Consider the following 16,736-nt stretch of genomic DNA (forward strand, 5'->3'; position numbering starts at 1 on the left):
ATTAGTTAAGGATAATGCATGGAAACAGATATGAAGTAGACAAGCTGGTTCATTTCCCACCAACGAAAAATATTTTAGCAGGTTTCCACTGATGGTACTTTAAATAACAAATGCTGACTTTTCCTTTTCACCAAACTCACCACTATCATCACGGAAAAAGCTTAACTTAAAAGCTAACTTTTAGTTGGAACTTAAAATCCAGAATTACATTTTTTGTACTGAAGTTTTAAAACAAACAAAAAAACAAACAAACAAACAAACAAGCAAGTCACATTAGTAGAAAAACTGTGTTACCATGCTTAAAGACACCCAGCAGAAGACACTTGTCAGAGATTGCATCCCACCACAGTGCTGGAAGCTCTGAATTGTCAGGCTCTGGAACCCAGATCTTTACTTCACTGTAGAGGACAAGAAGACGCACAGCTTTAGACGGGTATTATGGGGAGTGATGTTTATACATTTCAATATACTTGCTGATAGATGTGACCGTTTTTCAAAAGATACTTCTTGATGCATTTTTAAAAAGCAGCTGGATTTGATTAAACAACTTAAAAAAAACAAAAAACAAAACCCTTCTACATCTATTTGCTTCAATACAAACGTCTTTTATTGTTAATCCATACAAAGCTATTTGTAAAATGTAAATAGTCATTTCATGTTCATGGCAGTTGGCATGTTTTTGAAAAGATCACAATGTGGCATTATACCTTAAATACAAATAAGGTTGCTATAGTGAATTTAGTGTTGAATCTGGCCACGTCAAAGATGCAAAAGCACTGTAGTTGAACCATCTTGTTCTTGAGCAGAAAATAAATAAGTCCCGTCTTTCACCAGCAGGTGGAGCTCTGCAACCTTCTAATGAATTTGGCTGATCATTTGTTCCCTCAACAGGTTGATACCATCGGCTAATGACACCACAGAAGTCTGTGGCAACGCCTTTAACCCTTTAACCAGAGTTGTCATTTAACATCTCTATCAAGGCATTTACTGTTGTATTAAGGCAGAGGAAGCATTGGTCTTTTCTGTACAGTGAGATTGCGAGTAGTGTACAATTATAAAAATGCTGCATAAAGGTTTAAAAGCTGTCTACTGCTAAGTATAAACAGATGAGTTATGTCCTAGGAAGAGTATAGTATAGTCTTTGCCAAAAATAAATTCTAATGGAGACCCAAGCAATAAGAGTTGGAGGAAAAACTCATCTTAGTGATAAACGGTTTTAATTCTCAGTGCAAACAACCCAAGTTGACATCAGACTAGGTAAAAGTCAAGCTCACCTGGAGTCCACGCCATCTAGCACCTTCTGGGCCTGGCTTCCTATCACCTCTTGTTTCAGGTAGTAGAGCATTCTGACCCTGAGCAGCACCCTGCACAGAGAAAACCCACTGGTCAGAACAAAGCCCTGACCACTCAGCCCTGCTGAGCAAGCAGAAGTAATACACAATACACAGACATACGCACACAGACTCACCAATTTGTTGGGCAGAATGCAATTAACTGTGTGGTCAGACTACAGACTGTATTGTATACTCATTTCATTTTCACTTATACATTTAGTCACATTCATCAATTTATGCCTATAATCTCTCATCTTTAAGTGTACTAAGAGCAAAGTACAGCTATAAATACTCCACTGTACTGGCCTTTGACGGAGCAGGAGACTCTACACAACTCTTCTGAAGAGACCGGCATATGTGCCAACCCTGATCAATTAACTATGAATTATTGTATCACTTAAAGTGACATTATTGTATAGACGTCACAAGGGAGTCATGAGCACATCCACAGCTCGGCTCTGAGGACTGAATGAACAGACAAGCGTCTCTCTCCAGTTGTCATGTGGTTGTACTGGCAGTAGATGAAGGCTGGGAAGTCGAGGCTGACAAGGTAGAGAAGAGGCTGACTCACAGGGGAGACATTAGCTCTGTGATGCATGATCGCACATTACAGGCAGCAGGCTTTGAGCGCAGACAGTGAAGTGCTGGGAACCGATGTGCTGGTGTACCAGAGCTGTAGCGTCTAGCAAGCCTTGAGATTTTCTTGGTGATGAAGACCTACGGTCTAGTCATTCTGTAAGAACACATCATGATGCCTGTTGGCCAATTTTGGCTCTCAGGTTTCAAGGACAAAAATAAATAAATAAATGAATGAATTTTGAAAAATCCTAAAATGATTTTTTTAGGTCACATCTCTGTTAGTACCATTGTTGGCAGGCTAGTCTGCTTCCTTGTATTTGTGACCACTTTTTCTCATCACTTATACCACTATATTCATACATCATCATATGGATCCATTGCTTCTCCTGCCAAGGCTTCTTTTCAGCACAGCTTTTCTATCAAGAGCACTGAAAAAACTGTGGGCTGCTGCTCACAAATACATCATGTCAGGCATTCCATCTTTCTTCTGGTATAACTAGGCTAAATATTGTTATAAATGAGCCCAAAATCCTTCTTTCATTTACTGACACGACCATGAACAACCGGAGGGCTCCAGAGTCTGTCCGTCTGTAGGAGTGATGGATGTCTGTGTTGACCGGCCTGGACTTGTGGCTCTGGTAAATTAGAGCTGAACGTCCTCCTCCCTCCGTCCTCCACCCTCCGTCCTCCACCCTCCATATTCCTGTGTGACTGGACCCGCCCAGGAGCAGCTGCTGCTTCCTCTGCCTGTCAGCACCCCTTTTCCAAGCCTCTGTTAGTTGCATTTGTGTTTGTGTGTGAGAGATGTGGTTCACTCAGAGAGGCTGCAGAGGATCTCAGCACAGTCAAACACAGTCTTTCAAAAACAAATAACCCAAGTATGTCTGACATGAGTGGCATGCAAAAAATCTCCAATGGGCTGTACATAGAAAACACCATCAGCGTAACAGAGAGATTCTTCATCATAGATAATATTCTCATCCAAAACACGCAATGACCATAAAATGCCTTCTTAAACCTGCATAGTGTAAGTATATTTTCATAATTATATTCTTCAGCATGCAGTAAAAAAGGGGGGAAAAAATCTACAGCATTTTATTCAGTAAGGTCCAAGATGTTCACATCGTTATCACCCACTATGATCCAGTTTCATAACCTGTTGATGCTTTAAACTTTTCAAGTCTTTTAGCAAACAGTCTACAGTAATTTACCCCTTCTTCCTATAGCAACCATTGCTGTGCAAGAGCTGTGTCCTACATTTGTGGGTCTGTTAAGAAGCCAGTGCACACCCCCACCCCACCAGTCACATTCCAGGTCCTCAGAGGGAAAACGCACAAGTCAGCAAACCCTGCTAGCTGCATGTCCCCAATTGCCCGGCGTGTCACATATCAGACAATCCCTGGATTCAGCAATACTGGAAAAGGAAACAATGGAGAACTTTCTATGGAAGCTTCAGTGCTCTGCATCCAAAGCCCAATGGACACAAGCTCTGCGTTTTATAGCGCTATTCCCCCCTCTGTAAATAAGAGAGATCTATGACAGCCATTAGATGGACTGAAGTCTCATGAAGATTCTTATCAGCTAGTCTCAACGTGAAGTCTGTTAATCAATCAGGGGACTGTCAGCTCCAATACATGTTTTAGTGCTTCCTAATTATTGTTGCTTGAAGGTGCCGCGGTTAAAATTTGAGCCACGTGCAAACTGTATTTTCATACACTTAGGCTTCATTACACGAAAAATAACTTGAGATCATCTTTGTTAAAAGAGAATAATCACCACCTGCCAGTTTCTATAATAGCTTAAAGTTTTACATCAGTACTCACACACCTCTTTCTCACGCACGGGAGACTAAACAACACAGCAATAGACAATTAGTCCCCATCTCCACTATAAGCCAGTTAAATGCATACTCTCTTTTATCTTATAATGCTTTTGAAATAGCAATATAGAACCTCTATATTGTGGTCATTTGGAACATTATTTGTCATAAGTGCCATAAGTGAATACTTACTTGTTGCAGTGGTGTTTCAGGTGCTTCTTATAGCCATCGTCCTGAAGCATATGCTCAGGGTTGTGCTTCCTGAGCCACTCAGCCTTGTGGATGTCAAAAGAACTAGACTGGGTCTTCATCTTTTTACCCTTTCTCCCCCGAGGAACTGGGGCAGACAAGCCTAGCAAAATAAAAAAGTGTTGTGGTTCAAATTAATTCTTACTACTTACTGATTGTAATAAAGTCAGTAAATGTCGGCTTGAATTGCTGAGACCCACCTAAGTGATTCTGCAACTCCTTTGTGCGTCCATCCTCGGTAGGGGCTATGAGGTCCCACATGAAGCTTTTGATTTTGTCATCTCCACGATAATGGACCAGGCAGTAGGCCAACAAGGCCCTGCAGATGGACTCCACATCCCACTCAGTCAACTGCTTCTTAAAACGGCCATGGTTGAGGATATCCTTCCAACGACCCCATCTGGAAACAGAATGGGAATGCCACACTTAGGAATACTCATTTGAGTATGGAAGCAGACTCTATATACAGTTTGGACAATGTTTTTTAGTGTTAAAGCAAAAATGCATATTGCTGTAATTTATAATCCTGATGGTCTTGTTTGTTTGTTTGTATGTATATGGACAAATTCAAGTGGAGATAATAGGATGTTTAATTCAATCTATAACAAATTTTTCAGGAGCCTCTTTGTTGACAAAAATTCAGGTAAGTCCTTCCAAATACCAGCTATGTTATTTAATAGTTAGTATTAGGTTAAACTTATTAAATGTATCTTACCCATAGACAAGCAAGTTCTTCTCTACTCTGAAGCACTCTGTGCGGCCATAGCTGTTCAGGCGATCGTAGTTTCGTCTGAGCTTAGGTTTGGTCTCATCGCCGTCACTCTCGCCCTCTGAAAGCTCTGCTAGCTCATCCTTGGTGGCACTAAAGGGCCTTGTCTGCTTTCTGACACGAGGAGTGTCAATGACCAGGCTGTTCTGTAGAGGGGGAAAAAATTTCATGGACTTTATGTCTTTTATGCAGTTAAAAGGGAATAGATGTCCTGTGTATGTCACATTCCAATTATCCATTTCTGTGGATATTGTATCCATTTTAGTCTGGTACTCACTCTGCCATTGACCATATCCATATCAATGTCAGCCTTTTTGGCCCACTTGTCCCAGAAATTAGGGTCATCCAGGGAGATGTCTGTACGGTTTCCAGATGCTACAAAACTGGCCTGAAAGCAGACATCAGAATCACATTAAGTTATAATCATATTTGTTTTTCCCCGTATCCCTGAGTCAGGAATGGGCACAGGTTGAGAATTTTAAATAGCCAGCGATATGCAATCTCCACACTCATGTACACAAAAGGCGATAAAGCTGATGTTAAATCATTTGTACTTAACGAGTTCTATTTATCAGATTTCTTGTTTTTTACCTTGGCAAAAGTGGATCCTCGTCCCTCAGACTCAATGGTAATGGTCTTTGTCCTGCGCTGCAGGATCTGGTCAATGTCCTCCTCACAGAATTTGGCCCCTTCATCCTCCTCATCCATGATTGCCCCGTAGGCTCCACGTCGCAACAGATCTTCAATCGCCTTTTTGGACAGCTGCTGCTGCACAGCCTGTAAGGTAAAGAAATAAAAAAAATCACATTAAAGTCATGAAACTATAACACGGTTATAATTACATGATAATAGTTCACAGATTACAAAATAGACTTCAGGTGTGAAATGGAACCACAGGAGGAATGGCACTACATAATGCATGAGTTGATCAAATCTCCAGTTGACAGAAATAGCACACTAAATGCAGGCACACAGATAGAGCGACAAAAAGCGTGCCGAATTATTAAAATCACAAAATTAGCAGCTATATATCCAACCCCGGCATTTGTTTAGTATGCAGATATGTTCAGTCAGACCAGATGTAGAAAACTGCTAATACATCCTCCTTACAGTTCATATAACTCCCAGGGGACACAAACTGCAGCTAAGCATCCACCTACACACCTCACAGTGTTGACACACTCCCTCACAAACAGATTAGACTAACAGGATCGGTTACACTTCAAGTGGAAATTTTAAGAGTGACCTTCACGTTTTAGTTTTTATTTTTTTGTTGGCTTGACAAGAAAAAATTGGCTTAGTGTCATTTCACATTTGCTACAGTGTCCTCCTAATGTAATTCAGTATCCCGGGTATGTATGTCAAAACTTTTATGTTACTGGAATGGCAGCTGAAAGAAATGCAGCATTGATCTCTTGTCTTTTATAAATGTAATAATTTTCAGGAGATCATTAACTTGTTTCATATCCAGCTTTTCAGAGTTTAAGATGGCAAAGCTGGAGAAGAGAGTGGACGGTGTACTGTTCGTTAACAATAAACAGAACACTTCGATCAAAAAACAAGTTATTATAATTTATTTGCATCTCCCCATATGAGGCATTAGTCATTGGCTCTGGGGCTCGTGTAATTCTGCAAGATGGTTTCTAATTTACAAGATTTCAAGATTTAACTACTCATTTCTATTCCAGACCGTATGGACAATTCTCAAACTTACCCCTCCCCCAGTGCCTCCTCCCAGGCTGTTATCTCGGCCACTCATGCTCTGCAACACTGCTTTATCCAAACCCAACTTGAGGCTGGCGCGATCAAACATTTCTCGCTCATATGAGTTCCTGGTGATCAAACGGTACACCTTCACTGCCTTGTTCTGACCGATGCGATGGCAGCGAGCCTGGGCCTGTAAAGTATACAAAAACTGAGGAAACTGCACCGAGCATATAATTTGTTTTAATATCTACACATTGGTTTGACAGACAGCTCTTCTTAAATGACTCATTAAAATGAGATTCAACAAATAACATGTAAGTTGTTTGTGGAATGACTGAGCATTCACAACATGTACTTTTTACTAGACACAGTGTAATGCACTTCCCATGGTGGCTAGTTTTGCTGCCTATTAATTGCACGAGCAGATCTCAGATAACTGTTAGTATGCCACTTTCTCGAAACAGCAATAAAACAAAGTCTACAGCATTTTGCTGAACCCACTGCTGAGTCCTACCTGCAGGTCGTTTTGTGGGTTCCAGTCAGAGTCGAAGATGATGCAGGTGTCTGCTGCTGTGAGGTTGATTCCCAGCCCACCAGCTCTTGTACACAGAAGGAAAACAAAGCGATCTGAGTCAGGCTTACTGAAGCGGTCGATGGCAGCCTGTCGCAGATTTCCACGAACCCGTCCATCAATACGCTCGTACAGATACCTGCAACATAAATGAAATAAATATGATGAATGTTTGTACAATACCTTTTTAAATAGTTTATTCTGAGTTCTTGTACATGGGATCCAGGTATAGTGCTTATCTAATCAAACACCAAAATGTGGGCGTTATTCTTTGACAGCCATATTAATTTATCCATACTCAAAACAAGACCACAGTACTTATGGTCTTCACACTATCAAGTATTCTTGTTTTGTTTTGTATTCCCTTTTTCTTAACCCGAGAAATATAAAACTATTTCTACAAGAGGTGAGTATGCTCTTTCATCCTCGAGTCCACAATCATCCCCTCCTACAATCCTACCCCTTGCTCTTCCTGGGGTTATCCACTTCCACTCAAGAGAAACCTCAGAATCTCCCACTTGTCTAATGTGATGGAGCCCTGAGGGCTTTTGTAACCTACTGCTGAACCCTGTCTGAGGTCTGTGTTGCACAGCACCTCACATGTTTACAATAGCTTGAGGTTTGTTCTAGCTTCTGGTGGGCAGCCAGCAGAAAGAAAGAAGAGAAAGAGAAAGGAAGAGCTAGAACAGGACAGTGAAGGGCTTTAGCTGGAACTTAGTTTGTACACATTAGCTTTATATCTTTGATGAAAGAGAAAAAAAAATAATTCACGTATACTGATTGAAATAGCTCCGTGTATTGCACTCTGAAATTTAAACCTAAAACCCTGTGATGGAACTGAGACATTATCAAGTTAAAAATGCTAAAGAGAAGATTAAAATAGCAGGCTGTCGTGTAAAGTGCCTGGCAGTTTGGTGTGATAATTTGACATCTCTTTGAACATAAAGGAAATCAGAAATTTAAACAATGCAGGTAGAAAGGAACATTTAAAACTACTACTAAGTGTACAACTAAAACCTTGTTTGGTTGTGTACAACAGATATGGTGCTTCCTTACTATTAGACTGGATAGAACGAGGTCAAAGGTAAGCGAGTAAGGGTGATATCACATTTGAACTGCAGGACTACAGTTTGTCTAGTTACATCCTGTTACCTTCTCTGAATGAGGTAGTCTTCCAAGATGTCCAGACAGCGGACCATTTGGGAGAAGATGAGCACCTTGTGCCCTCCTGCCTTCATTTTAGGCAGCAATTTGTCAATGAGGACGAGCTTCCCAGCAGACTGCACCATAGCCTGCAGGTGAAAGTCTAGGGCAGTAGGGCTGTGCACTTCCCTGAAGTCTTCTAGGATCTTTTCCTCTGCTCCTGTCATAGCAAAGACATGGGCGCATTAAAAAAAAGTGACGCAGTATTGTCAAAATTAATTATTTTATTTAAAGCCGGATTTCGATTCAATGACTGATATTTAAGAGCATAATTATATGAGAAACAATGGTACTTGTGTACCATAAAAAAGCAGATTACAGAAAGAAAGTAAATTGGCTAAATTTGGCTGTTAGCTCTAGAAGGTGAGAACAAAAGTTGTTAGTTTGCAGTTATTACAGAACTTCTTTATTTAAGCTTTCAGCGCTGTCCTACCTTTGATTAGGTAGGGGTGGTTGCAACACTTTCTTAGCTCCATCATAGTGTTGACCAGGTTGGGCATATTTGCCGGGCCAGCTCCTTTAGCCAGGAAAGAAAAATTCTTCTCTAGGATGGCACGGTAGTATTTCTTCTGAATGTTGGTGAGCTCAACTTCAATGATGGTTTCCTCTTTCGGAGCCAACTTCTTCTCCACATCTTCTTTCAAACGACGCAGCATCATAGGCTTCAGGATACCCTGAAGCTTTTGCACCTGTGGGTCACAGAGACAGTTTGAACTCACCTTTGGCAGCTGCTTCTATGCTGCACTTGTTTGGGGTCTAAAAATTGTATGTTTGAAAAGGATACAACTGTAGCTGTGTTGGGTTATAACGAACAGTATTATCCAAGTCATCAAATTTCCATTTTCAAATTTAGATTTATTGCATTTAATAAGTGTATTTTAAAAGTTACAGAGCAGCAAAAAATGAAGAAATTCAATTTCTGTTCCATATCATAGACAGACACGTATCATTACACATGGAAATGTGTATTTCACAAGTATAGCGGGTGATGCAAAGAACCACTAAAAGTAGATAACATACATTATGTAAATAATCACTGGCTAGAAGTGTAACTCGGTGTTAGCTCAGCAGTTGACTGCAAAATTATTTTCATTTCCAGCTACTGTTAAGAAATGCCACAGTGGGGAAACTATTTGCATCATTTGGTGTTAAGCGCAACCATAGTAACACATACAATTTCACTCTTAAAGCAGAAGTCGCTGAAGAGTAAAGCTGATCCAAGCACAGTATTTTATATTACAGAGTCACCTTCTACATATTATCATTATTATTGTAGCTTGCCAAAGAGATATAATCTAGGCCATCTCATATGTATGTCTAGTAATTTCTTTCCTTCATCTTATGAAGACCTACATCTCACAAATCATGAATTTGTGCTGTAGTGCAGCATCATGGTGTAGATACTATTACACTCCAAGGACTAGGCCAGCTTTACAAAGTGCTTTTTTTATTACACACCCTGTGCAGGACTTCATTTAATATCAGTTATGCTGTGTGGAGAAAATAAGTCTCCTAACAGCACCAGCAGCTTTTACTATGAAAAGAATTACACATTTCTAAATTTAGTTCCATGTGTTGAACACTGGCTGCTCCAAATTTTTCAACTTCCACACTCCTGACATTGAGATGTTTTTAGCAGCCTTCCATTGAACACCTCTTTGGTAACACTGACTAAAAATGAAATGCCAAACAGCAGTATGTAGCAGGAAATGCGAAACTGTCACATAGTCCAGCACTGAGCAGTGTAATACCTGTTATCAATTGTTATTAATCATCATGTGTTGGATGTGTGCGTTTTATGACTGTGCCCTAGTTAGAATAGGCTCCAGTTCAACAGTATCTTCACTGATGAGCAGTGTGTTTGAAATTTGGCTGCCCATTCATAAAAAAATAATTACCAACACTGAAAAGAAAGATCTCTTTTAGATTCTGCAAATATTAAGGTGCTGTGTGGAGCCATAAAAGCACAACAACACAACACACATTGATGCAGTTTTTCTCTAAGGTGTATTTGTGTCATGGAGAATAAAACTCTTGAGACAGAATGTGCACATATCTAAGCTCACCTGCTCTTCAGTCTTAAGGTCTCCAAACTCCTGCATGAAGGTGTTTTCAGAAGGGAAGCGTGCCGGCTCCAGAAAGTGAAGCAGGCTGAAGAGCTCTTCCACTGTATTCTGGAGAGGAGTACCTGTCAGCAGGACCTTGTGTTCCTTGAAGAGGACAAGAGTTTAAATGTAAAGTGAAAATTGCTTCAATTGGTATTTCTGAATAAAATTCGGACAATGTGTAATAATTTTCTCTAAGCTCATGATTTATCTACCAGGTTCATGAGCTTGAATCCCTCTAGCAGCTTGCAGTTCTTGTTCTTGAGACGATGGGCCTCATCAATAATAACGCAGCGCCACTCTATGGCATTGAGTTCGGGACAGCCTCCAAGAATCATCTCAAATGTGGTAATAACAGCCTGAAACCTGTAGGCACCACGTATGATACGACCCTGAAGACAAAAAGGGGAGAAGTGTACATATTTCATCCGTTTAGTTAAAATATCGTATTTTCTTAGCTGAAGTATGCTCAATGTGTTATGTGATTAAAACAATGTTGTTTTCTATTTACACAAGCACTGAATCTGAAAAAAAAAATGTACTGGAAAAAGTGCTATAAACAGATGCACATGAAAGGTACATAGTTCTTCTGACACAGCTTGTCCTTTTCTGTGTTTACATTAGAAACCTACATATTTGCAACCTTTTTAGCTGTTGACAGCAAACACAGGGTTTCCTTTATTTAGACTTCTCAAACATCAAAAAACATACATTATGGTTAGGAGGCTATCTACAGCATATCCAGTACACAAGCACCTGCCAGTGAGTATTTATTATTTGTTTATTTGTTTGTTTGTCTGGGGAAGCGTTGCTTTCCCCCGCCCCTCCATTTGTATCCATTGCCTTGACAACAGTCCTCAAGGGATACTCAGTTATCCAGTAACCCCCTCCCACAGCCAGCCAGCCAGCCAACAGGCTGCTGTTGAGGAGTCAGCCACTCTGATATGCCTGAGCAGCGATGACAGAGATCTCCCCGTGGGGGCTGCTATGACATCATAGGCTGCCTGGGAGACAGGCTGGTGGCGGCTCCACTCTGTTCTCCTCTCGCCTTAGATTCCTCCTACGGTTCGTCAGAATACTAAAAGGTCCTAACTGCCTGCTGTGACACATCACATGGCCTGCCAACCACATAAAGCTTCTGTTCAAGGCTCACTAACTACCTAGCAGCCTACATATTGTCAGGCACGGGCCCTATTTGGATTCTTGCTATATGCATATCTTAGTATTATAAACCAGATATTTGTTGAAACGCTATCTCTCTCTGAGCAAACCCAAGCTGTTTATAGATTTATATTTTATACAGGCTGACAAAAATCAATACAGCTACAAAGTGATACCTTTTCAAGCGATTCTGAACACAGCCTTGACACAAACCTTACAAACAACTTGCACCAAGCACAGAAATCCACTGTGCTTGAACTGTTGTTTGTTCCTGTCTTACGGCAGATGAGTTTTCCTTGAAAAACATGGTGTTAAATGAGGTTGCTGCACTAGCTATAGGACTGTAAAGGGTATCTGGTGTTTGTGTTGCACACACAATCACGGTTTTCCTGGCTTTTCAATATCTGACTCCTATTGTTATAAGAAGGCCTCCTGCTTTGAAACATATCATTACACTACTCATAGGATTTCATGTTACTGACACAGTGCTGCTGTTTTTTAAAAAGCACTGTGATTACTTTAATCAAAGTGAATCACAGCCTTTCACTCTTAAAAGGTAAGCACAGCAGAATTGAGTTCTGCTTGCCTGTTTTTAAAAAGGAAAAATTAGGTATATATATTAAAATGAACTAAAAGACCTCCAAATCCTTACATTTCTCTATGTGGTTGGTAAGAGAAACAAGCTGGGAGTACCCCTGTGCATCCAGAGCTGATTCCTTTATAGGTCCTTAAGTCTTCTCATAGCCAAAAACAGCCAGCGTGGTGATATACAATCATATTACGGTACCTACTACACATTGGCCAAAACTATATGAAAGGATGCAAGTAATACATAGCACATTTCAGCTTCTTAAAGGGCTCCTTTCTATATTATTCTCTTGATTGTGTGACAGAATAACACTGGTACTTGTAAAATAAGAACTACTGTACTCAAGAGCAATAATTGTGAATTCTTGTGTTGAATCTGTTGTACTCATTTTAAAATGTATTATTTTCTGCGCTTGATATATTCATTTACCTGTGCATCCCTGAAATACATCTCATACTGCTGGAGCATCTGCCTGCTGACCATGCTTCCATGGTAAACGATGACATTGAGGTGGGTCCAGGTACGGAACTCCCGCTCCCAGTTGGTGATGGTGGAGAGTGGGGCAATTATGAGAAAGGGCGCTTGGATTCCAACGCGATGGATTTCTTCTAGGAAAGTGATGGACTGTATGGTTTTCCCTAGGCCCATCTCATCTGCCAGGATGCAGTTCCGTCTTAGAAAAGAAAACACAGTGGATTTAGGACAAAAAGAAAGCAGGAGAAAATAAATTCCTTGCTTTGTACAAAAAGTAAAGTAGGTGTTGGGGGGGGTGCAAATGTTTTGAATCTAAGTACTGTATGCAATTTTATCACAAACACAGCGTGGTGTATATTATGAGAAATTCTTCTCTTCTAACAATATACAAAATGTGTACAGACGGCCAGGGGAATAGGTGAAAAGAGGAAGAGCAAGAAAATGAAAGGAAAATGCAGAACTCCGGTGACAATAAAAAACAAACAAAAAAACAAACAAAAAACAGTGAAAACAAGATAATCAGCAGTAATAATAGGCCCAAGATATCATACAGCACACAATGGTAAATGCAACTGCCTCTGCTGCGTGGTGTACTCCAGCTAACCATTTATTCAGCTGTCCAGTGGGTGGGGGTATTATGTCTTGATGCTAATTGCAACGTGCAGATATTCCCACTGGCCTCTTAAGCAGCTCTCTACTTTTGATGAATCTCTCTGCGTAGGCATACACAAACTCCTGCATGCTCACACATAACAAAACCAATTCCCAGGGTTAATGCAAGCGCACTGACACTGTGTTCAGCAGATGTACTGTGCAGCACATCTTTTGAGATTGTAGGCGAAGAAAAGCAAATGTCGCAACAGTATGCACCTTGACAGGAAATTTGACTACCCTCACAGGCCTAAACAAATAATGTGAATACAGAAAAACACAAGATGGTCCCACACACGCAGGATTCGAAGCAAGATAAATCATTCATTATTTATAATCCGCAATGCCAATACACCCAAAAGACCTCTTCTTGAAACACAAAATGTATGTAAAATAAATCAAATATACTACAGTATCCTGAACTGATGGACGTTTCTGTTATTAATCCAATTTGCACTGATACAAATAGAGCAAAGAAAACAACAAACAAACCTCTTTGTACAATGCTAAACAGATTAGCAACACTACATATTATATCCCCAAAAGAGACCACAGAATTGGATAAGCACATCTCTGAAGTATAAAAAACAAAATATTATTACCTTTATGAAATTAGGGCACATTACATAACCACTGCAATTTGTGATGTGTATGAAATTATATGCCTTTATTTTTATAAAACAATGGTCCCATAATTAAATTTGATCTCACTTAAATTAAAAAGAAGCGTGTGTGGGGGGCTCTGTGCAACGCTTCATACAGTTGACTGCTTTTGGTTTGAATCATATCTATGAAATAGACTCCAATTTGTTCATGTAAATGGAGAGTCCTCTTCAAACACCATAGGTTAATTATGGAGTTCCACAGAGTCACGTGCTAGGGTCAATTCCTTTTACATTATATATGCTTCCCTTAGGCAATATCATGTATCATAGCATACATTTTTATTGCTTTGCAGGTAATACCCAACATTATCCATTAAGCAAGATAGCACACACCAATTAGTTAAACTGCAGGAATGCCTTAAAGACTTAAAGACCTGGATGGTTTTCAAATTTTCTGCTTCTAAATTCAGATAAAACTGAGGTTATTGTACTCGCCCCAAAAATCTTAGAAACGTGGCATCTAACCAAATGCTTACTCTGGATGTCATTACCTTGGCCTCCAGTAACACTGTGAAGAATCTTGGAGCCATTTTTGACCATTTAATGTGCATAACAAACAATACGTAGGAGTACTTTATTATATTTGTGCACTCTCTCTAAAATTGGAAATACCCTGTTTCAGAGTGATGCTGAAAAACTAGTTCATGCATTTATTACTTCTAGACTGGACTATTGTAATTCAGTATTAGTAGGCCCTCCTAAAACTCCTTGAAAAGCCTTCAGCTGATCCAAAATGCTACAGCAAGAATATTAACAGGGACTTGGAAAAGAGAGGATATTTCGCTCATGTTGGCTTGGATCTTGTTAAATCATGTCAAGTCTTATCAAACAGGTTTCTTTAACACGGCAATGACTTCAATGGAATGAAATGCTCTCCAGGTTTTCTATTGGGCTGTGATATTGCAACCCAATAGAGCATCTCTGGGGTGTGGCTGAGTGGGAGATTAACATCATGGATATCCAGCTGACAACTACAAAAACTACATGATGGCATAATTTCTGTACTGTGATACCAGTTAAAAGCTATTTGGGTTTTTCACAATAGCTGCAGATTTTTTACAGGTATGCATACTCACAGTGCTTAAAACTAACCTGTTGTACCAGTTGAAAAGAAGCCAGTTGACTCCTTCTAGCTGGTAGTCCCTGAGGCTGTTGCCATTCCTGTATTGCCTCGATTGTTCCCTCTTCTTCCACAGATTGGCAGGAGGACGCTCCTAAGTGACATATATGGCAGATTGGAAGTTAACTTTACATTTTTGATGAACACTTTTCCATAGAACGTAAATATTACAAATGCATGACACAATTTCTTATACATAATGTTAGCATTATGACCGTACAATTGACTGGCACCCCATCCAGGGTGTACTATAGCCGAGATAGGCTAAAGGATCTGTAACTTATACAATAGTAAATTGGATGTGGAGCTAGCATCAGTGTTCATAAGCAAAATGTTGGTTATCCAAGCAAACTGGAGAATGACAATGGTTTAGAATATATAAAAAATAAGGAAATCCAGCAGTGTGACATACATGCAATATAAAAACAAAATCTCCAGCACGCCAACCTTGGTGCATCTGCAAACCTATATGGTAACATTGCACGCAAAAAGATATACACACAGGTGTAGAGGTGTAAAAACTGACCTATTGTTACAACCACAGGTATGCAAAGTGTGAACTATTGTAGTGGACAGGGAAATAAAAGACGAAAGATAACCTGAAACAAAAACTGTCAGTCTTCATAGTACAAGTTACACGACTGATCTCTGTGTAGTCTAGTTATAAATACAACAGTTTGTTTCTCAATAAAGGGGAACTATAGAGTATGATAAAAAACAAAAACAAAAAAACATTGTTCTCTTTGAAGATTAGTCTATTTCGTTTCTCCTAATTTTGACTTCAGTCTGTTCAGTGCGTCTTGTGAATCTTCAATAGAAAATGTTTTCCTAGTTTTACCTTTCCAATAAAAACATCATTCACTGATGTTGAAGTGACTGACAGCAGGGGTTTGTCTTTCAAGCTCGCTCATACCCCTGTGTGAGTGTTGTCTTATTTAGATCACTGTAATATGTGTGTACACGCACACGCGCAAGAGTGATAAAGAAACATGGAAATACAGTGATAACTGAAGAAGGCTGGCAGGCACAACTTACCACCCTGCGTGAGTCTGGCTTGGCTGCCTGCAGCTGCTCAAACTCCTCAATCTTGCTCTGATCTACATCGTCCTTCAGCTCCCAGGTGCTGTCTTCATAAGGCAGAGAGCACCACTTCACCAGGTAGTACACCACTTCCTGTAACAAGCAGAGGAGGATTAGCACTGAAAAAGACTAGAGTGAGGCCAAGCTTTGCTTTTACAATATTAACAAAGGCTGCGAGGAAGCCCATTAGGATGGCCTTGGGCATTTCTGAGATACAAAGACATTGCTAGAGTGGAGAATCTTTTGAAAGGAACAAAACCAAGAAAACCGTTCAGGAACTTACACAAATACAGAACTCACGTATGTGATGAAATGAAAAAGGATTCGCTTACCTCTCTTGTATCTTTGTCCTCGCAATATGACACCTCCAGCACTCTATCTACTTCTACATAGTCAGGGTTAAATGGCTCCTCTTCCATCTGAGCGAGACAGAAGGAAAACACAAAAGGAAATGAAAAAGATTAAATAAAGGGAATAAACCAAAGTGCCCACTCACCATCTGGAAACTGAGATAAACATTATATTGTATCAAATGAGTGAGTAAAGAGACTCAAATATATGCACGCAGATGTGTACTGAACGTGCAGTTGCATCCTAAAAGACACACCAAATTGTGGAGACACCCACACCCACTTATAGAAATGTCCTCGACAAAAAGAC

General features: G+C 40.0%; 1 protein-coding gene across 7 annotated transcripts in view; it reads right to left on the reverse strand.

Annotated features, from left to right (window-relative positions):
- The window catches only part of chd9 (chromodomain helicase DNA binding protein 9), a 70,036-nt gene that overhangs the window by 8,279 nt on the left and 45,021 nt on the right, over positions 1-16,736 (reverse strand). For all 7 annotated transcript variants that reach the window (XM_005912964.3, XM_005912962.3, XM_005912963.3 and 4 more), the window contains 17 exons: positions 16,409-16,495; positions 16,032-16,169; positions 14,969-15,090; positions 12,516-12,759; positions 10,552-10,728; positions 10,298-10,441; positions 8,665-8,920; positions 8,181-8,391; positions 6,972-7,167; positions 6,465-6,647; positions 5,342-5,527; positions 5,028-5,138; positions 4,697-4,896; positions 4,182-4,381; positions 3,925-4,084; positions 1,275-1,364; positions 295-398 (listed from right to left, as the gene is read on the reverse strand). In XM_005912964.3, coding sequence (XP_005913026.1) covers positions 295-398; positions 1,275-1,364; positions 3,925-4,084; positions 4,182-4,381; positions 4,697-4,896; positions 5,028-5,138; positions 5,342-5,527; positions 6,465-6,647; positions 6,972-7,167; positions 8,181-8,391; positions 8,665-8,920; positions 10,298-10,441; positions 10,552-10,728; positions 12,516-12,759; positions 14,969-15,090; positions 16,032-16,169; positions 16,409-16,495 — 2,809 coding nt within the window. The remainder of the gene's footprint in view (positions 1-294; positions 399-1,274; positions 1,365-3,924; positions 4,085-4,181; positions 4,382-4,696; positions 4,897-5,027; positions 5,139-5,341; positions 5,528-6,464; positions 6,648-6,971; positions 7,168-8,180; positions 8,392-8,664; positions 8,921-10,297; positions 10,442-10,551; positions 10,729-12,515; positions 12,760-14,968; positions 15,091-16,031; positions 16,170-16,408; positions 16,496-16,736) is intronic.

The sequence above is a fragment of the Haplochromis burtoni genome, unplaced genomic scaffold (genome assembly GCF_018398535.1).
Source record: "Haplochromis burtoni strain Fernald_Lab_line unplaced genomic scaffold, NCSU_Asbu1 Contig_2, whole genome shotgun sequence".
Taxonomy (NCBI): Eukaryota; Metazoa; Chordata; class Actinopteri; order Cichliformes; family Cichlidae; genus Haplochromis; species Haplochromis burtoni.